Source organism: Bos grunniens, chromosome 9 (assembly GCF_055505025.1).
Source record: "Bos grunniens cultivar Pamir isolate PY7600 chromosome 9, Bosgru_T2T1.0, whole genome shotgun sequence".
NCBI lineage: Eukaryota > Metazoa > Chordata > Mammalia > Artiodactyla > Bovidae > Bos > Bos grunniens.
In genome coordinates, this window is record NC_141173.1 from 88,471,808 (window position 1) to 88,498,821 (window position 27,014).

The 27,014-nt window shown below is 44.8% G+C and overlaps 1 protein-coding gene across 3 annotated transcripts; it reads left to right on the top strand.

Moving 5' to 3' along the window:
• The first annotated feature begins 16,227 nt into the window (after positions 1 to 16,227).
• On the top strand, positions 16,228 to 24,152 carry LOC147366332 (retinoic acid early transcript 1E-like). 3 transcript variants are annotated; one of them, XM_086318300.1, is made up of 6 exons: positions 16,228 to 16,807; positions 17,656 to 17,836; positions 18,616 to 18,879; positions 19,120 to 19,401; positions 20,242 to 20,381; positions 22,809 to 24,152. In XM_086318300.1, exons 2-5 carry the CDS (start codon positions 17,764 to 17,766, stop codon positions 20,349 to 20,351), a joined length of 729 nt encoding a protein of 242 aa, XP_086174426.1. In that variant the 5' UTR covers positions 16,228 to 16,807; positions 17,656 to 17,763; the 3' UTR covers positions 20,352 to 20,381; positions 22,809 to 24,152. The 3 variants fall into 3 exon arrangements, with proteins under 3 accessions (XP_086174426.1, XP_086174427.1, XP_086174428.1); XM_086318301.1 differs by lacking the exon at positions 22,809 to 24,152 and adding an exon at positions 20,783 to 20,941 and having other exon boundaries at positions 16,284 to 16,807; XM_086318302.1 differs by lacking the exon at positions 20,242 to 20,381 and having other exon boundaries at positions 16,284 to 16,807.
• Positions 24,153 to 27,014: the final 2,862 nt, after the last annotated feature.

The following is a 27,014-nucleotide window of genomic DNA, read 5'->3' on the forward strand; positions in this document are numbered from 1 at the left end:
CTATGCCAGCTCCCAGCACATGGGCTTCTCAGACAGCCAGACAGCAGCAGGGTCTACCTTGAAATCAATTCAGTTCAGTCACTCAGTGGTATCCAACTCTTTGCGACCCCATGGACTGCAGCACGCCAGGCTTCCCTGTCCATCGAATCCGTGATGCCATCCAACCACCTCCTCCTCTGTCATCCCCTTCTCCTCCTGCCTTTAATCTTTCCCAGCATCAGGGTATTTTCAAATGAGTCAGTTTTTCGCATCAGGTGGCCAAAGGATTGGAGTTTCAGCTTCAACATCAGTCCTTCCAATGAATATTCAGGACTTATTTCCCTTAGGATGGACTGGTTAGATCTCCTTGCTGTCCAAGGGACTCTTAAGAGTATTCTCCAACACCACACGACAGTTCAAAAGTACCAATTCTTCAGTGCTCAGAATTTTATTTTTTTGAAATGGGCATCCCCTATTTCAAAGTGAGACCAGGGCCCAAGGACCAAGGGGATCCTCTGCCTAGCTCTAGGGCATCAAAAACCAGACCAGAGAAAGAGGATCCCAGAGAGCAGGAATTCACTCACCCCTGTAGCTGATGAAATTAGAGCCTGCGTGTGGATGTCAATCCAGCAAGGCAAGTGGAGAGTCCCATCCTGGGGACTCCCTTCGGTTTCTTAGCAAGGTCCAAGGGAGGGAACCACCAAAGGTGGGCTCAGGAGAGGAGCCCACCTGGCCGCAGTGGGTCTTCCCTCCCATGTTTCAGCACCAGAAATGTAAGGTGAGCACGATGAAAAAGAGAGTGAGCCAGGCATTCAAGCAGAGAAAGATTTATTATAGAAAGAAAGAAAGAGTGAATGGCTATAGAGAGAAACCAGTGCTCTTTTTATAGCCAACCCTTCTTATACCCTATCGATGGGAAATTGTGCCCTGGAGGAAGGGGGCTTCAGTTTATCTTTAGCCCGCAGCTGGGGTCTTATGGTCACTTAGTCGAAGGGGTCTCACAGTTGGGTGGTCACGTAGTCTTGAGAAACTGGCACCAGCAGGGAAAACAAGATATCGCCTTAAGGAAGGTACAGTCTGCCCCCAGGGCAATGTGGCCACTGTGACTTCATCCCTTGTTTGTCAGGGCACCACAGTGGGCCATATTTTAACAATACAGTATGAGCCTCTTGAGAATGTAGCATGTGCAATGTTTTTCTAAGTTGGATCCCATCACAAAGGCCTATACATACATGTTCACACTTATTATGGGGGGGCCTCCCTTTTTGACCTCCAAGAAGCCTTCCTGCACATGTGCACACAGGGAAGTCTTCCTTAACCTCAGGAGTGGGCACCTTATCTCTGCTTCAGCAGAGCTCAACTTTTGCCACTAACTTTGTCCTTGGAGTGAGAACAAAGCTTGAATTTTATCCCACCTGACAAATACCAGGTGTCCAGCCCAGAGGCCCACTGTTGCCTACCTCACCAGAACCCGGGTCGGTACCACTTCTGGGGACCCACCCCTAACAGAAGCACAGGACCTGGAAAGGCAGGAGGGGCTGCAGCTTCAGGCCTGGCCTCCTATCCCTGTGGCCTTAGGTGAAGCTGAGGCTCCTGCCACTGCCTTGTCTGTGGAGCACGGCTGCACGATGCCTTTTCTCTCTCCTGGAACTGGTCATTGTTCTGCAGAGCTGGGTCCCCTCAGCCAAGGAGGAGGGAACTCTGCTTTGGTGGAGGAAGAAGATGAGTCTTTCTCATCCTTCCCTCAATCTTCTGAGCCAGGTGCTTGGGGCTTTGCCTGTTTCTTTCTTCAGATGTGTGTGTGTGTGTGTCTGTCTGATTTCCAGGTGTGTTTAGAGGGGCCTGTAGATTAGCCAGGAGGTACCAGGGAAGTTGTCCCCTCCCAGTGTTTGAGAGAGAGCATGGCTCTCTGTCAAAACAGAAATAACAAAAAAACAATTTATAATAAGAATAGAAAAGAGTTCTATTGGAGCCAAACAAACAGCTAGCCCAGTAGCCAGCTTTCAGATTACTCTAAGAACATGCTCCAGAGAAGCAGAGTTTTCTGCAGTCTTATGTCTTGTCAGAACAAAGAACATTAAAGAAGTGAGGCTTATATTTCTCCAATGATTCAAAAAAGAACAGACCAGCATGTACACATCCAGTCAGTACAGCCTTGGCCCCTGGGAAGGGCGTCTTACCATCAAAGAAGGACCAGCATTGGAATCCCAGGAGGAAGGGCATTTAAGTCTTCATTTTTAGCATGGACATTCTTTACTTCTGGTCAGGGTGTCCTTTTCCTTAGTAATTAAAGTAGACGTACAAAGTATGTTTGATAGGCCACAACCAGGCTATCTTAACTAACAAAACTCAAGTGAACTCATGTATAAGCCAGAATGACTTCCCTATATCCCAATATGTGAAAATCTCTTTCATCACTGCTTTGGAATCTTGCCTCTTTGACCCCAAGGTAGATCCCTCCTCGCACTGAGCCTCTCTCTGGATCTTCTGGAAAGCAGACCCTTGGTTTATAACTCCTCCCTCTAGTCTTCCTCTTCACTCTGCCTGTTGCTGTGTCCTACCTTCTTCCCCAGGAGGCTTCTGGCTACCCTGTGCCCTGTGTTCACTTACCACGTTTTCCAGGATGTTCCGCCTCTTCACTATTCGCTGAACGTCCTGTGTGTCCAGACAGACTGTGAGCCTTTGGAGGATACCTGTGTTAGTAGCTCAGGCATGTCTGATTCTTTGCAACCCCACTGACTGTAGCCCACCAGGGATTTTCCAGGTAAGAATACTGACATGGGTTGCCATTTCCTTCTCCAGGGGATCTTCCCAACACAGGGATCCAACTCGTACCTCCTACATTGAAGGCAGATTCCTTATTGCTGAGCCACCTGGGAAGCCCTGGTGGAGGACAGACTCTGTCTTGTACTGTCATAATTTGTCCCATACCCTGCCTCACGCTCTGCGTATAGTAGCTGCTCCCCCAGCGTCTGACCATGGGAATGCACCTGACAACAGAGAACATGCTCTCAGTGATCTGCAGAACTTGCCATTTTTTCTGAACCTCAGAGAGTCAGAGGAGTTAGGGCTGAGGATTTGGGGGCTGAGACCGCTGGGACCCAGAATGGAGGCCCCTCCCACTGGTGGCCCAGCCCTCCAGAGGTTTCCTTGTGGTCCCAGGGTCACTGGGGACATAAAGCATCCTTTTCTCCCCACCCAGTGCTCACCTGAGTGTTCCTCTCTCAGCTCCTCACTCTCTGGACTAACTTTTCACTCTCTGTACTCGTTCCAAAACTGGACAATGCTGGGAGCCAGCGTGAGGAACTCCACCCGTGGCAAAGGTCATGAGGAAGGAGGCTCGGCATACACAAAGGTGGGCTCGAGGCTCAGGAGTCCCCCTGGAAATTCTCAAGCATCTACCCCCAAAACCAGAGTCTGCCTACTTTACTGCTTTGTGCTCTCACCTACACCTCTGACTTTATGGGGGGTTGTCCCCCACGACCTCTCTCTGAAAAAGAGTTAAATTACAGCTCCAGTTAATACAGTTCCTGGGCGTGACAAGTGTGTTTTAGTTCACAACCATGAGAGGCATGAGATGTTCTAAACTGTCTGAATACAGATTCCTTTGAGCAGTTAAAAGATTGATTAGAAATTGTATTGGTGAAGGGCTTTTCACTTATTGGGCCAATGTTTGCTGCTAAGTTTCCATATCCCTTACCTAATGTGTCCCTGGCAGTGTATTGATTCATATAATTGGTGTATAGGAATGTAAGTAGTAGCTTTAATGTTTGTAACCTGGGACCCTTGAGTTAATTCTTTTTCTTGTTATAGCCCACCACACCTTTGCCCTGTAGGAATGCAACTTTATCTAATGCTTTTGGAGAGTGGTGCCTGACTAATCACCTTTAGAGAAAAATAAGTTTTCTGAAGAAAGGGTCTTAAAATGTTAACAGGCCTCCGGGCCAGAAGATGATGTAAATCACCTAAACTTTTGCGTATGAATAAAGCCTGGCTTCCTGCTGACTCTACCCCTTCCCCCATTATCCCCTATGCACAACTTAAGGTATAAAAACTACTTTGGAAAATAAAGTGGGGGCCTTGTTCACCAAAACTTGGTCTCCCCATGTTGTTCTTTCTCTTACCTTCTGGCTGAATTATTCAGCCTCTTTTCTCCACTGAATTTCCTCACTGAGCTATCCTTATTTAATCACTCTTTATATCCTTAATTAAGGTTTAATTAAGCAATTGTTTCCTGATCCTCACAGATGCCGTCCCCGCTTCAAATTCCCTGGATCTACCGGGGCTGGACCCTGGCAGGACAGCCCTGCTTAATTTACGTGTTCCTCCTTCTCTTACTTTTCTCCTGATATTCAATAAATAAGATGCATTCAGTTCATAAATCCAGACGGTAGTCCAGGTTTGAGAAGAAAATTTCAAGATGGGATTAACCTACAGGGATTTCATTGAAGAAAACCCCTGTGAGAGAGAAGGAGGAAGTCTGAGGAGGCTGGAGAACCATTCAGATGGATGCAGTTCTGACCCAAAGTGAAGGAGAGAGGGGCGGGAGGCAGGGTGGTGGCATCCCACACTGCCATGTCATCTGGCGAAAGTCCCATAAGGCTCTCGAGGAATCCATGTCCCCCAGGAAGGGGCCTGCCTCAGCCCCCAAGACTATCAGGCTTACTTCTTGGCTGGGAGCAGACATGGGGAGAATGACCTTGACACAAACACAGTGATGACTTCAGAGCTCAGCTTGGGGCTTGCAGTCAAGGAAGCACACTGTAGTTCAAGACCTAAGGTACACCTTCTCAAGCCCAACAAGCAAAAGCCAGACAAAGCACTCAGCTTGAGAAAGAATGAGTTTTTTGTAAATACTGGGATGTTTCCCTGCTGGCTCAGTGGTAAAAATCTGCCTGTCAATGCAGCAGACAGGGGTTAGTTGCCTGATCCAGGAAGGTTCCAATGGCACAGAGCAACTAAGCCTTTGTGCCATGACTATTGCTCTAGAGCCCGGGAACCACAACTCCTGAGACCATGTGGTTCAGCTACTGACGCCCTCGCACCCTAGAGCGGTGCGCCACAGCAAGAGAAGCCACTGCAAGGAGAAGTCTGCGCACCACAACTGGAGAGGAGCCCCGGCTCTCCATGACTAGAGGAAAGCTCTCCGAAACTAGAGAAAAGCCTTCACAGCAACGAAGACCCAGCACAGCCACGACCACATAGATAGATACATAAAATTATTTTCTAAAATATTCGTATTGTAGGGGAGGAAAAATAATTTCTCCTTCACCCCTCTGAGTTCTAGGCTCTAATAAAAGACAGATTAACAAGAGAAAAAGAAACAAAAGTTTCAGTTCAGTTCAGTGGCTTGTGTCTGACTCTTTGCAACCCCATGGACTGCATCATGCCAGGCTTCCCTGTCTATCACCAGCTCCCAGAGTTTATTCAAACTCATGTCCATCGAGTCAGTGATGCCACCCAACCACCTCATCCTCTGTTGTCCCCTTCTCCTGCCTTCAATCTTTCCCAGCATCAGGGTCTTTTCCAATGAGTCAGTTCTTTGCCTTAGGTGGCTAAGTTTATTAACATGTATACCTCATGTATATATGTGAGATACCCAGGGAAAAATGAGTATCTCCTTAGAATTCAGACTTAAATACTACCTTTAATTGCACAGCACAGGGAATACAGTCAATATTTTATAACTATAAGTGGAGAATAACATTTTAACATTGTGAACCACTGCACTGTACACCTGAAACTTATATAATAGATATCTCAATACCACAATACAAAAAAAATTAATAAATAATAAGTTTATATCACACACACAAAATATCATATTAATAAGGAAATGAGAGAGGAGAGGGATGTAGGCTTAGGGGAGACAAAAGATGTTTAAGAAAGTGAGAAATGGAATATCTTCTGCCATATCAGCAAACGAGGATGCTGTAGTCACCAGGGATTGCAGCCTTCCTACAAGAGCTGGTGAGCCCTAAGGGCACTCAGGAAGGAGAACACCTATGATCTAGCGGCCATCAGGCTGCAGCCATTATTTAAGGGGCTAGAAAAATTCACGTTTCGATATCTGACCAACAGTTATTTGGGGCAAGAGTTAGGCCAAGGGGCCTGACCATCTTGGCTCAACCCCACTGTGGGGATCCCAGAACTTTTTATATAAAACTAGATAAAATGGACAGGGAACGAAAGGAAAAAAAAAACTTCCAATGTGCTTCCCCTGTGGCTCAGTGGTAAAGAATCCGCCTGTAATGTAGGTGACATAGGTTAGAACGCTGGGTCAGGATGATCCTCTGGAGAAGGAAATGGCAACCACCCCAGTATTCTTGCCTGGGAAATCCATGGACAGAGGAGCCTGGTGGGCTACAGTCCATGGAGTCACAAAAAGTCGGATGCGACTGAGCTACTGAACAACAACAATGACGATAGAAACTGAAGTTAAAAGGTATACAAGTTAATGGAATTTAGATAAAAGTATGTAAAATTGGTATATTTAAATGGATTTATAGAAAATGTTTAAATTTCTTGTTTAATTATACTATGGGATAGACATGTTTCACTGGAGAATAGTTCTACTGCGTGGTATTATAAGAGATATAGATTGCCACCCAGGAGATAATAACTAAACGTACTAACCAATAACGTTACCTGAGCCATACAAGTAAGAAAAAAAAAAAAAAAAACTGGGAACATACAAGGACTAATAAAAACAGTGATTTTGCTTTGGGTTTAATTTGTAAACTCAAAACTATCTTTGCTAAATACTCTATATATAAACCTTTGAAGGCATGGTAAATTAAACTCTAAAGTTCTAAAACAGACAATTAGTAAAAGAAATTTCAGTTTTGTTACAGATCTTATCTGACTGGCGTGAAATGGTACCTCATTGTGGTTTTGATTTGCATTTCTCTGATAATGAGTGATGCTGAGCATCAGCAGATGAATGGATAAGAAAGCTGTGGTACATATACACAATGGAGTATTATTCAGCCATTAAAAAGAATACATTTGAATCAGTTCTAATGAGGTGGATGAAACTGGAGCTGATTATACAGAGTGAAGTAAGCCAGAAAGAAAAACACCAATACAGTATACTAACGCATATATATGGAATTTAGAAAGATGGTAACGATAACCCTGTATGCGAGACAGCAAAAGAGACACAGATGTATAGAACAGTCTTTTGGACTCTGTGGGAGAGGGAGGGGGGATGATTTGGGAGAATGGCATTGAAACATGTATAATATCATATAAGAAATGAATCGCCAGTCCAGGTTCAATGCAGGATACAGGAAGCTTGGGGCTGGTGCACTGGGATGACCCAGAGGGATGGTATGGGGAGGGAGGTGGGAGGGGGGTTCAGGATGGGGAACACGTGTACACCCATGGTGGATTCATGTTGATGTATGGCAAAACCAATACAATATTGTAAAGTAAAAATAAAATAAAATAAAATTTAATTTAATTTAATTTAAAAATAAAGATCTTATCACTGATTTTAATATCTTTAGTTGACAGAACTGTTCTTTAGAAAAATATAAAAGCAACTGGCTTTCTCTTAGATATCTCTTACAAGCCAAAATGTAAATACAAGCCACAAGGACTGAGACTGAGCCTAATTAGCTCCATCAGACAAGACCTGAAACCAAGGGGAAAAAGTGGCAGCTTTAAAATTAAAAGCCCTGGGAATGTTCTGTTAACCAAACCTTACAGATAGCAAAGCTTTAGTCATCTGAGCAAACAATGTTAATGTATTTCAGCTGTTCTTTGTAAACTGCTGCTGCTGCTGCTCCTGCTAAGTCACGTTAGTCATGCCCGACTCTGTGTGACCCCATAGATAGCGGTCCACCAGGCTCCCATCCCTGGGATTTTCCAGGCAAGCATACTGGAGTGGGTTGCCGTTTCCTTCTCTGGTGCAGGAAAGCGAAAAGTGAAAGTGAAGTCGCTCAGTCGAGTCCGACTCTTCGAGACCCCATGGACTGTAGCCCACCAGGCTCCTCCATCCATGGGATTTCCCAGGCAAGAGTATTGGAGTGGGGTGCCATTGAATTTTATATTTTAATACCCGATTCATGGTTAAGCTTTTAAGTGAAGCTATGAGATCTATGGTTTTGCCTGTATATTTCTGTGTACACTTTGTACATATGAGATATCTCTACTTCTAAGAAGTTTTATCAACATTAAATTTATAAATCAGATCAGATCAGATCAGTCACTCAGTCATGTCCGACTCTTTGCGACCCCATGAATCGCAGCATGCCAGGCCTCCCTGTCCATCACCAACTCCTGGAGTTCACTCAGACTCATGTCCATCGAGTCAGTGATGCCATCCAGCCATCTCATCCTCTGTCATCCCCTTCTCCTCCTGCCCCCAATCCCTCCCAGCATCAGAGTCTTTTCCAATGAGTCAACTCTTCGAAGGAGGTGGCCAAAGTACTGGAGTTTCAGCTTTAGCATCATTCCTTCCAAAGAAATCCCAGGGCTGATCTCCTTTAGAATGGACTGGTTGGATCTCCTTGCAGTCCAAGGGACTCTCAAGAGTCTTCTCCAACACCACAGTTCAAAAGCATCAATTCTTCAGTGCTCAGCCTTCTTCACAGTCCAACTCTCACATCCATACATGACCACTGGAAAAACCATAGCCTTGACTAGACGGACCTTTGTTGGCAAAGTAATGTCTCTGCTTTTGAATATGCTGTCTAGGTCGGTCATAACTTTCCTTCCAAGGAGTAAGCATCCTTTAATTTCATGGCTGCAGTCACCATCTGCAGTGATTTTGGAGCCCAGAAAAATAAAGTCTGACACTGTTTCCACTGTTTCCTCATCTATTTCCCATGAAGTGATGGGACCAGATGCCATGATCTTCGTTTTCTGAATGTTGAGCTTTAAGCCAACTTTTTCACTCTCCTCTTTCACTCTCCTCAAGAGGCTTTTTAGTTCCTCTTCACTTTCTGCCGTAAGGGTGCTGTCATCTGCATATCTGAGGTGATTGATATTTCTCCCAGCAATCTTGATTCCAGCTTGTGTTTCCTTCAGTCCAGCGTTTCTCATGATGTACTCTGCATATAAGTTAAATAAACAGGGTGACAATATATAGGCTTGACGGACTCCTTTTCCTATTTGGAACCAGTCTGTTGTTCCATGTCCAGTTCTAACTGTTGCTTCCTGACCTGCATACAAATTTCTCAAGAGGCAGGTCAGGTGGTCTGGTCTTCCCATCTCTTTCAGAATTTTCCACAGTTTATTGTGATCCACACAGTCAAAGGCTTTGGCATAATCAATAAAGCAGAAATAGATGCTTTTCTGGAACTCTCTTGCTTTTTCCATGATCCAGTGGATGTTGGCAATTTGATCTCTGATTCCTCTGCCTTTTCTAAAACCTGCTTGAACATCAGGAATTTCATGGTTCACATATTGCTGAAGCCTGGCTTGGAGAATTTTGAGCATTACTTTACTAGCGTGTGAGATGAGTGCAATTGTGCGGTAGTTTGAGCATTCTTTGGCATTGCCTTTCTTTGGGATTGGAATGAAGACTGACCTTTTCCAGTCCTGTGGCCACTGCTGAGTTTTCCAAATTTGCTGGCATATTGAGTGCAGTACTTTCACAGCATCATCTTTCAGGATTTGGAATAGCTCAACTGGAATTCCATCACCTCCACTAGCTTTGCTCGTAGTGATGCTTTCTAAGGCCCACTTGACTTCACATTCCAGGATGTCTGGCTCTAGGTGAGTGATCACACCATCGTGATTATCTGGGTCGTGAAGACCTTTTTTGTACAGTTCTTCTGTATTCTTGCCACCTCTTCTTAATATCTTCTGCTTCTGTTAGGTCCATACCATTTGTGTCCTTTATCGAGCCCATCTTTGCATGAAATGTTCCTTTGGTATCTCTAATTTTCTTGAAGAGATCTCTAGTCTTTCCCATTCTGTTGTTTTCCTCTATTTCTTTGCATTGATCACTGAAGAAGGCTTTCTTATCTCTTCTTGCTATTCTTTGGAACTCTGCATTCAGATGTTTATATCTTTCCTTGTCTCCTTTGCTTTTCACTTCTCTTCTTTTCACAGCTATTTGTAAGGCCTCCCCAGACAGCCATTTTGCTTTTTTGCATTTCTTTTCCATGGGAATGGTCTTGATCCCTGTCTCCTGTACAATGTCACAAACCTCATTCCATAGCTCATCAGGCATTCTATCTATCAGATCTAGGCCCTTAAATCTATTTCTCACTTCCACTGTATAATCATAAGGGATTTGATTTAGGTCATACCTGAATGGTCTAGTGGTTTTCCCTACTTTCTTCAATTTAAGTCTGAATTTGGCAATAAGGTGTTCATGGTCTGAGCCACAGTCAGCTCCTGGTCTCGTTTTTGCTGACTGTATAGAGCTTCTCCATCTTTGTCTGCAAAGAATATAATCAATCTGATTTCGGTGTTGACCATCTGTGATGTCCATGTATAGAGTCTTCTCTCGTGTTGTTGGAAGAGGGTGTTTGTTACGACAAGTGCATTTTCTTGGCAAAACTCTATTACCCTGCTTCATTCTGTACTCCAAGGCCAAATTTGCCTGTTACTCCAGGTGTTTCTTGACTTCCTACTTTTGCATTCCAGTCCCCTATAATGAAAAGGACATCTTTTTTGGGTGTTAGTTCTAAAAGGTCTTGTAGGTTATAAATAACTCTTTAATTTTAATAAAAAGCACTTACATTTAAAGACATTGGGTAAAGTAACTTTCAGGTTCACATGAACTGGCAAATATTCAATACTAAGTTGATATCTGGTATTAATGTTTGTTTGTTTATCTAATTAATATAGACATGTTGAGTCATAAAAATTATGTAACTCCTTATTTTACCTAGATTTAATATGTAAGACCTTACTAGATCTGTTACAAGAAAAATAACTTGATATTATGAAATCTGAAAGTAAATGTAAATGAGATAAAAACATTGGGATAAATTCTTTAAAATAATTATATTTTAGAAATGTCTACCTAAAATAATCTTTCTAAATATTTGATAACTGAGTTTGAGCAAGCTCCAGGAATTGGTGATGGACAGAAAAGCCTGGCATTCTGCAGTCCAGGGGGTCGCAAAGAGTCGGACATGACTGAGCAACTGAAATGACTGACTGAAAGTCCTAGAACTGTGTTAATTTGTGATAAAAGTTTATTAAATAAAATATACTGAAACATCAATTACTAAATAAAAAACTAAAGACATTTAGAAATATCAAAAAATGTTGCTATCACATCGAGATGTTCTCTATAAGAGAACAAAAGTTTTAAAATCTTATCACTGGTGTTTATGATAACCAGTCTATAAAATGCTAGTGTAAAAGACAGTTCATTGCTTAATTCTTAGCTTTTACTAAAAACTAAGGTTTTAAGTGTTGAGGATTCTAATTTAAACATGTCAGTAAATAATACAGTAAGGAATAATACAGTAACATTTCAGTATATAGTAAGAAGTAAAATAAATGTTTTCAGTTAAAAAAGATATGAGAAATGAGATTATATTTTATGGAGGAAAAAAATTAGCTGGTTGATCATATTTAGATGGAAAAATGAGAGACAGGATGAATATAGAAAGTGATGAGAGATTATGCAAAGGAAGCCTGAGGAAGAAAAAATTTTATTCATAGTTAGGATGAACAACGCTTAAGTGCTAAGTAAGTTGCTCAGTCGTGTCCTACTCTTTGCAACCCCGTGGACTATAACCTACCAGGATTTTCCATCAATGGGATTTTCTAGGCAAGAATATTGGAGTGGGTTGCCATTTCCTTCTCCAGGAGATCTTCCCAACCCAGGGACTGAACCCAGGTCTCCCGCACTGCAGGCAGATGCTTTACCATCTGAGCCTTGAAGCTAACTAAATGGATTTTGTTAAGTAAGCTAATGCAAGACTGGAATCTGATTTCTCTTTCTGTTAAAAGTGCTCCTGTTTGAAAACAAATTGCATGAGTTTCTGTGCCCTTAGGGGAGCCATATTTATTTTAACTGTTTTTGTGACTTTGGTGAAGTGAACAAGTACTGTTTCAGTGACCTATGATCCTGTTGTATTTTAAAACTTTTTTTTAATATTTCTAACAAACTTCCCAAATAGTAAAATCTAACTAAAGCTCCTTTAGCCTCCAGCTGACTCAGGGATGCTTCAAAAAAACATCTCTGAGACATCTCAGAGAGAATTAAGTTTATTTTTAATTCAAAAACATTGTCAAGTTATTGAAGGTAAACTTCAGGTTGTAATGTATAGATGCTGCTGCTGCTAAGTCGCTTCAGTCGTGTCCAACTCTGTGGGACCCCACAGACGGCAGCCCACCAGGGTCCCCCGTCCCTGGGATTCTCCAGGCAAGAACACTGGAGTGGGCTACCATTTCCTTCTCCAATGCATGAAAGTGAAAAGTGAAAGTGAAGTCGCTTCAGTCATGTCCGACCCTTAGCGACCCCATGGACTGCAGCCTACCAGGCTCCTGCGTCCATGGGATTTTCCAGGCAAGAGTACTGGAGTGGGGTGCCATTGCCTTCTCCAATGTATAGATAAATGTCATTAATATAGATATTCCAAAATTTATCCCTAACATCTGATATGTCCTGATATAATGTTATCAGTCATAATTCTAATTATTATCCTAAAAGGTTATATGTTACAGAAATACCCAAGTTTCCTGCTAATTACATTGTATTCAAAGTTTTAACTATACTATTTTAAATTTGTCCTTCATAGAGTATTATAATTTTATATTGCTTGTACATAATAAAGATTTTCAAAAAGACTCATAAAAAGAACCTATTTAAACAAATGTAAGTTTCTGATAGCCTTTAGCTAATGCCACTAAATTGGGTAATAAATGACACACTCTAATAGAAAACCTGACTAATTCCTGCAGATCAATAAGAATTAAGTACATGAGACTAAATAGATAAATATAATTTATAACTTTTATAAAAGTTTTAAGAAAACTTTTAAAGTTTTAAAAAACTTAAAAGTTTTTTAGAAAACATACTAACTTGAATCTGTCTTCCAGTAAACCTTTTTCTCTGATACTGTCACAAGTTGATATATTAAGCCTTTGTAAATAAAGATGAAACATTTAACTTTTTCTCTCTACCTGATACTGGCAAAATTTGGATTCTCTAGCTGGCTCTTCTATGGATTTGATGGTTTATTACAACTGGATTACAACTAGTGATACTAATCTTTGTTTTAATTTATTTTTCATTTCCAAATTGTTTATGCCTGTGTCTCTACTACACTATGACTCTGTCAATGTTTCTATTAATAGCTACATTACTTATATTCTATTTTATAAGATTGTTGTCTCAGAGTGTATAACCAGGCTTCCAACAAACGTAACTGTGACTTAAAACAATTAATCAAATATTTAGTTCTGTGTGTGATCAATAATTATAAGACTGTGACTCTAGGTATGGGAAAAGAAAAGAAGGGAACTATCTCCTGGATCACAATAGGTTAAAAGACAGAGGACCCAGAAAATCTTTCATTGTCTATCAATGGGTCTAATCCAGAAACTAACACCTAGAGCGATATATCAATGAAAACCTTCACCTGACCTGGGATGAGCCTCCCAGCACCGTGGGACCAAAATTGGTCATGAAATGTCTCCCAAATATCGGTCGAATTTCTGACCAAGAGAAAGGACTGGAAAATGGAATATTTCCTGTTATGTCAATAAACAAGGACATCGCAGTCATCAGTGATTCCAGCCCTCCAGAGTACTCAGGAGGGAAAAGAACACCTGTGTGATATGGCAGGAATCAGGCTGCAGCCACTTGCTACTGGGAGCCCTGAGGAACTCGGAAGGTGAAAACACAGACATTGGCCTCAGAGAGCTGAGATGCATATGAAAGGAATGAATTCAGTTAGCCCAAACTCTTGCATCTTCCCATATACAGGAAAGCACTAAATTCCCTAACTTGAGATATCTGGTTTTCTTTAATTCACAAAAATACTTTTGATGTTCAGACTACCTGCCCTTTGTTGAAAACTTCTCCCCCTGCCTTCTTGGAAGAGTTCTATCAAGGCTACTTGAGATGCTACCTCCGGGATTCATGTCTTAAAAATTTCCACCAAATAAAACACAGCTCTCAACTTTTAGGTTGTGACTATTTTTAAGTCGACAATGGTCAATTGATTTTCAAGTCAAGGGCAAAGAAGAGTGTTTTCAGCAAAAGGTGCTGGGGCAACTGGAGAGTCACATGCAAAAGAATGAGGTTGACCCGCCCCCTTACACCATATACAAAATTAACTCAAATTGGATCATAGACATACATTGAAGAGCTAAAACTATGAAAGTCTTAGAAGAAAAGATGAGTGAATCTTTGCCTTTGCCTTTGACAAAACTCTTCTTAAATACAATACTAGCCACAAATGACAACAGAAAAAAAAAAAGACTTTTTCAAATTTTTTTTTTTAAAAATTGCTTTTTAAAGGATACCATGAAGAAAGTGAAAAAATGAGAGAAGATACTCGCAAGTCATGTGTCTGGTAGGGCTTCCAGGTGGCTCATTGGTAAAGAATCCGCCTGCCAACGCAGGAGACACAAGTTTGATCCCGGATCAGGAAGATTCCCTGGAGGAGGACACAGCAACTCACTCCAGTCTTCTTACCTGGCAAACCCCATGGACAGGGGAGCCTGACGGTCTACAGTCCATAGGGTCACAAAGAGTCAAACACAACCGAGCGACTGAACATAAGAACGAGCACGTATATATCTGGTAAGTGACTGACATCTAGAATAGATAAATAACTCACACTCCATAATGGGTGTGTTCTCTGGACAAGCTCCCAGGGAGGACCCATGGCAGATGATCTAAAAAGTGCTTACGAACCACAATGGATGAAATGACACTCAGTCACATCTTACATCATTCTAGTCTCAAAACAACTTTACCATGCAAAACTAACTTTTTTGTTTTTGTTATAAACAAGTGGACTAGAACATTTCACTAAGGTCATAAACAACTAGTACAACTTCATTTAAGTAAAAAGCAAGTGGATTTGAAATCAGATCAAACCAATATACAACAGACCTTCCCTGTGGGAGGCAGTGTGAAGTGAAGGGTGCTGGGGAAGACTGTCTCCCTCGGACCTTGGAGGTTCAAGATGAACGTGAAACCACTGTGGGGGAGGAGCAGAGAGGGACTGTTCCTAGAGGTGGGGTGGTGCCCTGCGCCCTCTAACTTGTCCGAGACTTGATCACAGACCGCCTAGAAGGGTGGTGGGAGTAATAAAACAGTCGGAGGAATAAACGGCCTGCTGCCATGTATTTTATTTAGCTCATCAATTTAGTTCAGTTCAGTCACTCAGTTGTGTTCGACTCTTTGTGACCCCATGAACCGCAGCACGCCAGGCCTCCCTATCCATCACCAACTCCCGGAGTCCACCCAAGCCATGTCCATTGAGTCGGTGATGCCATCCAGCCATCTCATCCTCTGTTGTCCCCTTCTCCTCCTGCCCTCAATCTTTCCCAGCATCAGGGTCTTTTCAAATGAGTCAGCTCTTCACATCAGGTGGCCAAAGGATTGGAGTTTCAGCTTCAACATCAGTCCTACCAATGAACACTCAGGAGATAGCTAGGATGGACTGGTTGGATCTCCTTGCAGTCCAAGGGACTCTCAAGAGTCTTCTCCAACACCACAGTTCAAAAGCATCAATTCTTCAGCGCTCAGCTTTCTTCACAGTCCAACTCTCACATCCATACGTGACCACTGGAAAAACCATAGCCTTGACTAGACGGACCTCTGTTGACAAAGTAATGTCTCTGCTTTTTAATATGCTGTCTAGGTTGGTCATAACTTTCCTTCCAAGGAGTAAGCATCTTTGAATTTCATGGCTGCAATCACCATCTGCAGTGATTCTGAAGCACAGAAAAATAAAGTCAGCCATTGTTTCCCCATCTATTTGCCATGAAGTGATGGGACCGGATGCCACGATCTTAGTTTTCTGAATGTTGAGCCAACTTTTTCCCTCTCCTCTTTCACTTTCATCAAGAGGCTCTTGAGTTCTTCTTCACTTTCTGCCATAAGGGTAGGTGTCATCTGCGTATCTGAGGTTATTGATATTTCTCCCGGCAATCTTGATTCCAGCTTGTGCTTCTTCCAGCCCAGCGTTTCTCATGATGTACTCTGCATATAAATTAAATAAGCAGGGTGATAATATACAGCCTTGACGTACTCCTTTTCCCATTTGGAACCAGTCTGTTGTTCCATGTCCAACAGTTCTAACTGAGCTGCCCTTATAAGGAATGCCATCCATGAAGCTGGTCAGGTGGCCAGGGAAACACAGGATAGGGTAGAGAAGAGAGCGGCGGAGCCTGAGCTCCAGGAAACTGGCCCGGGCAGGACCGAGAAGTCGCCCGTGGCTCCTTGGCCGGGCCTCGTCCCAGCTCGTGGGTCCCCGAAGTCACCGCGGCGGCGCCCAGACTGACAACCTGAAAGAGCCTCGTCATCACCCCGCAACCCTGGGCACTTCCTTACAGAGACTCACTCACCGGCCGGGCGGGCCTCCAGGGGCGCCGTCCCCCGAGCGCAGCACCTCGGCCCGGGGTCTCTCTTCCGCGCCCGCCCGGGGTCCCCGCTCCAGGGACGCCTTTCCGAACGCAGCCGGCCGAGCTTCCCCCGAGCCGGGGCCACGGGGCGTCGGGCCGAGATTCGAAAGAGCGATTCAAACTGAAAACCCCGAGGAGAGTTTCGGAACTTCTCTTGTGGTTGCGAACTCGACAGTGTCAAATGCGCGAAAGCGACCTTGGCTGGACCTAGCAGGCGAGGACCGCACCCCGCCGATCGCAGGTGCCGGATGCGGAGGAATGGGCGGTGAGTGCGATCCCAGGACGGGCCCCCTCAAATGTTCTGTCTTCTCTCGCCACCCCGAAGCCACCAGCCTGGAGACCGCGGGGCTGAGCCACCTGCGCGGCTGATGTCGTGCTGGAGACGGGTAGCGCAGGGGAGGGGGCTGGGAAAGGCGGGAGGGGGCCGCTGCTGCTTGACTCGGGAAAATCCGTCAATGTTTTGCGGTGAGCTTGCTCCTCCGGGACCCTAGAAGGACTTTGCCACTTGCCGGTGAGCAAATGATAATAAATTCCCGGCTGTTCTGGAGCTCGGCTCCAACAGGCCTATTGGATTCTGTTGTACACCCTCCTCCGATATGACAGACCTGGTGGGGTCGGCCGCTGCTGGTTTGATTAACAGAAGGGAATGACAACCCACTCCAGTACTCTTGCCTGGAGAATCCCATGCAGAGAGTAGCCTGGCGGGCTACAGTCCATGGGGTCGCAAAGAGTCGGACACGACTGAGTGACTAACATGTAGTGAATCGTAATCATTACAGAGAAGGTTTGAGAGGTTAGGATGGAAAGTGGATGTAGAAGAAAAGAAGGGATAACTGAGCAGGAGATGGCCTCGGCGGTGGGGTGGGCGTGAGGGAGGAAGTGAGTTCAAAGAAAGATTAGAGCAGGAAGTGGTTCAAGGAATGAGCAGAAGAGCCAACAAAACGTGGGCTTTTCTTGCTCACACCAGAAAAGGGATTTTTTGGAGGGAGGATAGTTATTCAAAGTGAATTTGGCTTTGTGATGTTATGACTATTTTTTTTTAATGAGTAATTACATTTGAAACTTAAGAAATACTTCCTGGGTATAAGAGTTATTTTTCTTGTTTTTCAACAGGGCTTCCTCAGTCTAGGACTGAAGACTTTGGGCGGTGCCAGGAGACAGAGGTATAGACACACCCCAGGCTACCTTTTGCTAGTCACTCTCCTAAAACTGCAGGGAGGAATGTCACTGGCTCGCACCACAGATCATCTTTTGCTGATACTGCTGCTGATAGAAGCCGGGAAGACTCTGGGCAGTGAGTGTCCTGGATCTGGGACTCTGGTGGGGTAGGGGGACATGAGAAAATGGGGAGGGAGGGGCCTCCACCCAGGTGGGCACCTGTCCACCTGCTCTTAGGATGGTGAGGGTGTGGTTTAGTTGGACTAGCTGCCCAGGAGGTGACACCCTGCCTTCCAGGACCCCACCCAAGGCATGGTGCCTGGGCTTGTGCTCCTGTAGCAGCTTTCGCTCTTCTGGCAAGTCCCACCTCCTACTCCAGTAAAACTTTCCTGATGACTAGGGACCCATAGTGAATGTGGCATGTGTCCTATGGCATCCTTCTCCCCATTCTGTTGAAAGTCTTGTCTGTTCAGACAGATTCTAAGTCTCTAGAAACCAGACACTGTCTTCTGTTTTTGCTGCCTCACAAGCTGGCATGTGCATATTTAGTCACTTATGGGTGTCCAACTCTTTGCCACCCTACGGACTCTGTAGGCTCCTCTGTCCATTCTCCAGGCAAGAATACTGGAGTGGATTGCCATTTCCTTCTCCAGGGATCGAACCTGGGTCTCCTGCATCGCAGGCAGATTCTTTACTGCCTGAGCCACCATATATCGAATAAATCTTCCTGCTAATAGTATATGGACGGAAAAGATCCACGGTGGCATCAAAGTGTTTAACTAAAGCTCAGACAGTTAAAGGTGGGGCAGGACTGAGGATACAGCAGAGGAGGGGGTCTGGGATAGAGACCCCTCCCTCTGCAACCAGGCCCTGGAGGAGGAAATTCCCAGCCATACCTGTGGTTTTCTCTCACAGATGCCCACTCTCTGTGCCTTGACCTCACTGTCAAATCTCAGTCCAGACCTGGCCAGCCCTGGTGTCAAGTCCAGGGCTCCGTGGACACAAAGCCTTTCCTCCAGTATGATAGTGCCAGCAACAAGGTCAAACCTTTGGGTTTCCTGGGAAAGGAGGTAAACGACACGAAAGCGTGGACTGAAATAAGCCAAACGCTTGTAGAAGCAGGAAAAGAGCTCAGGATGGTCCTGCCTGTCATCAAACTGGACGAAAATGAGACGAGGGGTAAGTATGGGAAGGGGGTGGGAGCTGGAGACAGCAAGAGAAAGAGTGCATGCAGGGAGGGGATTCCTGTGAAAGGACTGAACAGGATCCAGCCTTAGAGACCCGGTGGACCTGATGGGTAAAATGGGGCAGGTCATGGTCAGAAGATCACGAGCCCCTAGATGTGCAGACACACTTGAGTGACTGGGGAGGATGGACTGTGGAGAGTCCAGGATGATTCATTGTGTGTGGGGGGCACAGGTCCTCCCACCCTGCAGGTAAAGCTGTGTTGTCAACGTGAAGCCGAGCAATGCTCTGGTGCATCCTTGCACTTCAGCCTCAATGGACGGACAGCTCTTCTCCTTGACACCATGAGCATAACCTGGACAGTCATCGATCCTGGAGCCACAGGCATCAAGGAGGAGTGGGAGAACAACCAGGAACTGGCAGAGTATTTCAGGACCATTTCAACAGGAGACTGCAGTTACTGGCTTAGGGAATTCCTGAAACACTGGGAGAAGATGCTGCTCCCAGAGCCCACAGGTAACTGAGTGGGACGTGGGGGAGGTGGCAGCTCTCTTCAAAGGTCTAGTGCCTTCATGTGTGGATATGAGCACATATGTTAGTGTAATTGAAAATGTGATGATGGATGGAGTGACTGATCTCTTGGTGGGCTTCCTGTCTGGAGAGTCAGTGATGGGCATAGCACAGAACTGGCCAGCATCCTCCTTTCCCAGCCCACCTCCCTCAGCACAGGAGCCCCCTTCCTCATTAACCAAGACCCCAGGCACTGCTCGATGGTCCCCAAATCTATATATGCATTATGTTTCCAGGCTTTCTTTCCCTTTTGTCGTACTGATCCTTTAACCAGCTCAAATGTCACTTAATGAAGCCCTTATCCCTTCCCAGACAGAATTAAGTGCCCCCAATTGTGTCCTCCTCAAAAAGGACTCCTCACAGTAAACATGTCCACCTGAAAGATAATCAGATGGACATTTGCTGTCTCAGTGACTCAGACAGTAAAGAATCTGCCTGCAAGTCAGGAGACCTGGGTTCGATCCCTGGGTTGGGAAGATCCCCTGGAGTAGGAAATGGCAACCCACTCCAGTATTCTTGCCTGGAGAATCCCAGGGACAGAGGAGCCTGGTTGGCTATAGTCCACGAGCTCGCAAAAGAGTCGGACATGACTGAGCGACTAACACAACTCAGGAGAAATATTAGCTCCACGAAGACAGAGCGCAAGCCCATTAATCTTTCCATACCCGGACCTGAAGAGTGGCTTCACATGAGGCAGTAACTATATGGGGAACATGTGCTAAGGACAGCAGGTACTGAGGAAGGTGTATTCTTAGATTTGACAAGGCTTTTGCTTTTTCGTTTTAGAATCACTAATAATGGCCGCAGATATCAGCCAGTCTGCATCCATCCGATTGGACTCTTGCATTATCCTATTGATCATCACCCAGTTAGTTCTAATTGCTTCATCGTCATGAATATTATGAAGAAATCAGGGACCACAGCAGGTGAGAAGCCAGCTGGCCTCTGGCTCCTAGGCAGGTTTGTTCTGGTCAGGACTTGGGAGAGGTGAGCCATGGGTTTCACCAAGCCCCTGTCCACTGGACCCATCTTTACCAAGATGATGTTCTGTCTCTGTCTTGGGCCCCCACACTTCCCTGTAGTGTTGGGAACCACTCTGTTGCTGGGGTAGAAGAGGCTGGTGTGGGCAGCAGGACAGTGCAGTGGGAGTGGGGATGAAGACAAGTGTCTTCTCCTTTGGGGGCCCCAGGTACAAGATGTAGACGTGGTGGGGTGGGGTGTTGTCCTGAGATCTTACTCAGGCTTTCCCAGACCTTTGATGAAAAAAACCTTTTGTTCTCTGATGGTAGCATTATCTAGCTCAACATTTTCCCCAGTGTTCTAACAGCTATTCCATCATCTGGATGTTTCTCCCTGGACTATGAGAAGGTACAATGTTAAACCAACTCTGGGTGGCAAAAACCGACCCTTGATGACACTCTGGCTATTGATCTAATATACTACCTTCTACTCAGAGTGAGGTTTAACAAGAAGCTAAAGAAGCCCATGCTTGAGAATTCCTTCACTTTCCAGGACTGTTGATGGGCCCTTAAGATGTATTGACTTGGTCATTTTGAGGATTTGCAAAAGTCAAATATTTGCTCACAATCAGTTAAGACTTCAATTCTGTTCTTTCCATCAGACTTGCCTTCATGTGGGGTGGAATTGGGGTGGGGGGCGGGGGTTGGCATTTTTAAAATTCTGTTAAGAAGATAATGCATTAGGGATATACTATGTGATTTAATCGGAGAAGGCAATGGCACCCCACTCCAGTACTCTTGCCTGGAAAATCCATGGATAGAGGAACCTGGTAGGCTGCAGTCCATGGGGTCGCTGAGAGTCGGACACGACTGAGCAACTTCACTTTCACTTTTCTCTTTCATGCATTGGAGAAGGAAATGGCAACCCACTCCAGTGTTCTTGCCTGGAGAATCCCAGGGACGGCGGAGCCTGGTAGGCTGCCATCTATGGGGTCGCACAGAGTTGGACACGACTGAAGCGACTCGGCAGCAGCAGCATTCTTTAAAGGGCTTCCCTGGTGGCTCAGGTGGTAAAGCATCTGCCTGCAATGCAGGAGACCCGGGATCTCCTTTAGCGTTCTTTAAAGTGTAATTGAGTGTAGGTTTTGTGTGGGTTTTGTGATTTGTAGACTTGTGTGAGAGGAAAGAATCTGCCAGGAGCCCCTGTCTGGACAGATTGCTCAGAGACTGTAGGTATGCTTGATTCCCAAAGACAATTCCAGAACTTCCTTCTGGCCCAGGCTTACCGTTGACCGTCTATCAGGAAAATCAGGGGGAGGATAGAGAGAGCCAACTGGAAAAGTGTCTTGAAGCTACATGATTTTTATTGAATGTTCATTATTCAAGGGGACTGGGCAGAGGTTGGTGGAATATTTCCTCGACCTCTTAATGTACTTCTTGGCCACTGGGTCCTCCATCACTGGACGTCAAGTATTCTCAGCTGGGGTGATGCTCTGCTTCCATTGGTTGGTTGTATAATCACAGGAAGTGCCTTCTGTTATTCCATTTCTTTGGTATGAGTCAGTTCAGTCACTCAGTCATGTCCTACTCTTGTGACCCCATGGACTGCAGCACACCAGGCTTCCCTGTCCATCACCAACTTCCAGAGCTTACTCAAACTCATGTCCATCACGTCGGTGATGCCATCCAATCATTTCATCCATTGTCGTCCCTTTCTCCTCCCGCCTTCAATCTTTCCCAACATTAGGGTCTTTTCAAATGAGTCAGCTCTTCGCATCAGGTGGCCAAAGTATTGGAATTTCAGCTTCAACATTAGTCCTTCCAATGAATATTCAGGACTGATTTCCTTTAGGATGGACTGGTTGGATCTCCCTGCAGTCCAAGGGACTCTCAAGAGTCTTCTCCAATACCACAGTTCAAAAGCATCAATTCTTCGGTGCTCAGCTTTCTTTATACTTCAACTCTCACATCCATATATGACTACTGGAAAAAACAGAGCTTTGACTAGACAGATCTTTGTTGGCAAAGTAATGCCTCTGCTTTTTAATATGCTGTCTAGATATGCTGACTTATAATATGCTGTCTTGGTACGATTAGATACCTCAAATTTCTTTCCATGAAACAACCATTCCCATTTTTTAAGCACCAGTGAAAAATAAGACTGGTACTTTCTTCTCTGAGAAGCTTCACACTGTTTGGTTCAGAGATGGGGTCTGGGGAGGTCGAGGAGGGTAGGAAAGATTCAAGACATCATTGCCCACGTTGGTAGCTTCTCTTCTGTCCAACTATGGGAGAAACAGTGTTACAGGGACTAGAACGTGCCCATGCTACAAGCAGAGCTGGGGTTTTGCCTGCTGATTTTAAAGTGTATTTTCTTTTTCTATCCTGTTGTAGAATGCTGGACTGGTGACTGTCACCACCACGCCTCTCAACTGTGGCCCCCGTCTGAGAGTGCTTCTGAACCGCCCCACCAATGAAAAGCTCCTGATGCTGCTCCCTGTGGGGTACCCCAGTGAAGACGCCATGGTGCCCAACCTCACACGGAAAACTCTGGATCAGATCATGGTGACTGTGTAGGAAGGACACAGGCAGGCAGATGCTGGAAGGTGATGCCCTGCTCCCCTCTCCGGTTCCTCTTTCCCTGGGTGTCCCATCTCCCTGGCACTCCACTCTGCAGGGGTGGCCACTCTGTGTGTCGAGAAACCTTTCCACTTTCTCCAGCACTTTGAGTCTGAGAAGGCCTGGTTCCACTAGTGAGATTAGCTGAACATACAGAATAAGAGACCAACAGGTATGTTCCTTTCCATTTCTTATCCACTTTGGAAATGCATTAAATATTTATTAAGAATATGCCCTGGTTTTTATGTTTTTCTAAATTGTTCCAGAAAAATCACGGGGGATTTTTTTTAACTCTTTAAAAATTCATAGAGGAAAGAGTTATCAGAAAATTTAGTGTAGTCCCAAGAATTCAGCTGTGTGATGATTTCTGAATTTAAATTTAGACTGATCAAATGGCTTTCCACCCCACGCTTTCTGGTGGCTTTTAAGCAAGGATTATTTTTAAGAGGAACTCTTTCTGAGATTCATGGAGACTCTGCTAGTCTTCAGTAAGTAACCTTCAATATATTTAAAACATCACAAGCACAGAACAGAACAGTGTGTGCTTGTGCTGGTGAGTTGAACAGGCTGCCATCTGGGCATATAAATGGTTAGTCGCACCGTCCAGCCCAGTGTATGTTGGAGCTGGCTCGCACCAGCTCATGGAAGCTGATGGTTAAATACTCAGGAATTTTTCATGCCAGTTATTAAACCATTTGCAGCTTGTAATTGCCGACGGTGGGAGTACACCACGGCAATTGGCAGACACGCAGATCAGGACTTGCTTTCTTTTTCTTAAAGAGCGCTGTTTTGAACCTAGGTACAAAACAGAAATGGACCTATAGAGATCAGACTTGTGGTTGCCAAGGCGAGATGGGGAGGGAGAGGGATGGACTGGGAGTTTGGGGTTGGTAGATGCAAACTATTACATTTAGAATGAATAAACAACAAACTCCTACTGTACAGCGTGAGGAACTATATCCAATCTCCTGGGGTAAACCATAATGGAAACGAATATTAAAAAATGAAATGTATATATGTGTAAAACTGGGTCACTTTGCTGTATAGCAGAGACTGTCACAACATTGGAAATCACTTATACATCAATAAAAACATGAGATTTTGAAAAAAAAAAAAAAAGAGCACTGTTTTCCCGACACTAGGGGGCACTAGCTGTGTCCCTCTTCTCCACTCTCCTCCATGAAACGCACTTACCCTTTTTCTCCAGATGGCAGTCACACTGTTTGGAACCCATGGGGTCAGAAGGTGCTGGCGGGGGAACCCCGCCAGCTCCAGCCCTTCACCCGTCACTGCTGTCTCCCTCCCGGGGTGCAGCTCACACAGGCACAGGGGTAGCTCAGATAATTGCTCAGCAAGCAGCTGTGCTCAAACTCTCCTGCCTCATGTCACTTTGTATGTGAGTCACACAGTGCATTGATAAGATCATCACTAGTGTCACCGATAGGAGTCAGGGCTGGCGACAAATCTGTATCAGGGAAAAGGAAGACTTTTTTTCCTCTTTAAAACATAGAGGGAATTCCCTGGCAGTCCAGTGGTTAGGGCTCCATGCTTTCACTGCCAAGGGTGTGGGTTCCATCCCTAGTTGGGAAACTAAGATCCTGCAAGCTTTGTGGCTTGGCCAAGAGAAAGAAAGAAAGAAAACTTTATGCATATATTTATGTATAGAGAGAGAGAGAGAGAGAGAGAATTAGTTATTATAAGAACCTGTGCTTTTGACCTTTGAAATCCTTTGAAGTAGCCAGATGTCTCTTTACTAGTCCAAAATCTTCCATCTAAATCTTTTTTTTCTCTAGACATTCTTTTCCCCAAATCTACACATTTTACTAAATGCATCCTTTCCTATATTTTGCTTATATTCTTTTTCAAACAATTATTAGTACTGTGATAGGTGCTTGTCCTGAACTCTTTACTGTAAACGAGCATTGTTTTAACTACATTGTGGCTTTATTAGACATAATCACAGTACTTCCAGTTGTTTTTAAAAGGACAAAGATACTCTTGAGTTCCAATAGGAGAACAATTGGTATCACAATGCAAAGAAACTGAAGTTGTATTTCTGAGCTTATGTTTCTTCCGTTTTGAAGCTGTTTGAACCCAGGGCGTTCTTTGCTAGTTTCAGTGCTTCCTGCTGAAGAGGTGATGGTACGGGGGAAACTTGCCTCCTGGATGTGGGGTGGAGAAGGAAGCCACAGCAGTGGTGGGGGTCTGGGTACAGTTGTTCAAGTGCGAAGTCCCCTGAGAGGGAAGGGGAAGTCCAGTCACGTGAGTTAGAGCACCTGAGCAAAGTGCTGATTGGTTGCCTTCTAATCACACCGTCCAGAAGCACAGCCCTGATCTGTCATGGATGCTGCATTGAGTTGCCAAGGTGCAACTCTGGGAACTGCTCCCGCCAGCTTTCTCTTTGGGGGATAGGATTATTCATAATCCTTAATCTGGATAGCTCACCATAGACAGGCCTAGATTCAAGTTCCCCTTCGAATGCTCCCCAGCTGGGTGGCTGTGCGAAACTGAATCTTTCTCAGCCTCATTTTCTTCATCTGTAAAATGAGGACAAGTGTAGTGCTTACTTAGGACTATTTTGATCGAGCGTGATGATTCACATTATAGTTCCTGGCATAGGGTATGTGACACCTGGTGCTAGCTTTTACTGAGGGCTCTTGATATTACTTCCCTGGTGGCTCAGACGATAAAGCGTCTGTCCACAATGTGGGAGATTTGGGTTCGATCCCTGAGTCGAGAAGATTCCCTGGAGAAGGAAACGGCAACCCACTCCAGTACTCTTGCCTAGAAAATCCCATGGACGGAGGAGCTTGGTGCATGCTACTGTCCGTGGGGTCACAGAGTCAGGCATGACTGAGCGACTTCACTTTCTTTCTTGATATTATTTAGTTAGGACTAACCTAGACAGCATATTAAAAAGCAGAGACATTACTTTGCCAACAAAGGTCTGTCTAGTCGAGGTTATGGTTTTTCCAGTAGTCATGTATGGATGTAAGAGTTGGACTATAAAGAAAGCTAAGTGCTGAAGAATTGATGCTTTTGAACTGTGGTGTTGGAGAAGACTCTTGAGAGTCCCTTGGACTGCAAGGAGATCCAACCAGTCCATCCTAAAGGAGATCAGTCCTGAGTGTTCATTGGAAGGACTGATGTTGAAGCTGAAACTCCAATACCTTGGTCATCTGATGCAAAGAACTGACTCATTTGAAAAGACCCTGATGCTGGGAAAGATTGAAGGCGGGAGTAGAAAGGGATGACAAAGGATGAGATGGTTGGATGGCGTCACTGACTCAATGGACATGAGTTTGAGTAAACTCTGGGAGTTGGTAATGGACAGGGAAGCCTGGCATGCTGCAGTCCATGGGGTTGCAAAGAGTCGGACACGACTGAATGACTGAACTGAACTGAACTTGATATTATTATGAATGTTATTACCACTCTGATTAATACTATGTGCTATGCACATTTGACCATGAAAATTAAAACCACAAAATGACACTCTTCAAGAGTCTTGTCCTTAATGCATTGCTAAGTTGCTGCAGTCGTGTCTGACTCTGTGTGACCCCATGGACGGCAGCCCACTGGGGTTACCCCTGTCCCTGGGATTCTCCAGGCAAGAACACTGGAGTGGGTTGCCATTTCCTTCTCCAATGCATGGAAGTGAAAAGTGAAAGTGAAGTCACTCAGTTGTGTCCGACTCTTAATGACCCCATGGACTGCAGCCTACCAGGCTCCTCCATCCATGGGATTTTCCAGGCAAGAATACTGGAATGGGTTGCCATTGCCTTAATGCAGTAAATCATCTTAAAACGTGAAAGAACGCTGTCTGCTGTCTCAGCTTGAGCCTGTTTTGAGGATGAAGGTTGGCTTGACTATATCTGAAGGGTTCTGGGAGCCTCTGGATAGGACTTCCTGCATGCATGCATGCTAAGTCGCTTCAGTCGTGTCCAACTCTGTGTAACCCCATGGACAGCAGCCCACCAG

Bases quoted from the DNA above. Each gene is read 5' to 3' on its own strand.
- LOC147366332 (XM_086318300.1), top strand. From the start codon at position 17,764: ATGTCACTGGCTCGCACCACAGATCATCTTTTGCTGATACTGCTGCTG. The intron at 18,880-19,119 runs GTAAGTATGGGA...TGGGGGGCACAG, and splicing joins GGACGAAAATGAGACGAGGG to GTCCTCCCACCCTGCAGGTA. The intron at 19,402-20,241 runs GTAACTGAGTGG...TTTTCGTTTTAG, and splicing joins GCTGCTCCCAGAGCCCACAG to AATCACTAATAATGGCCGCA.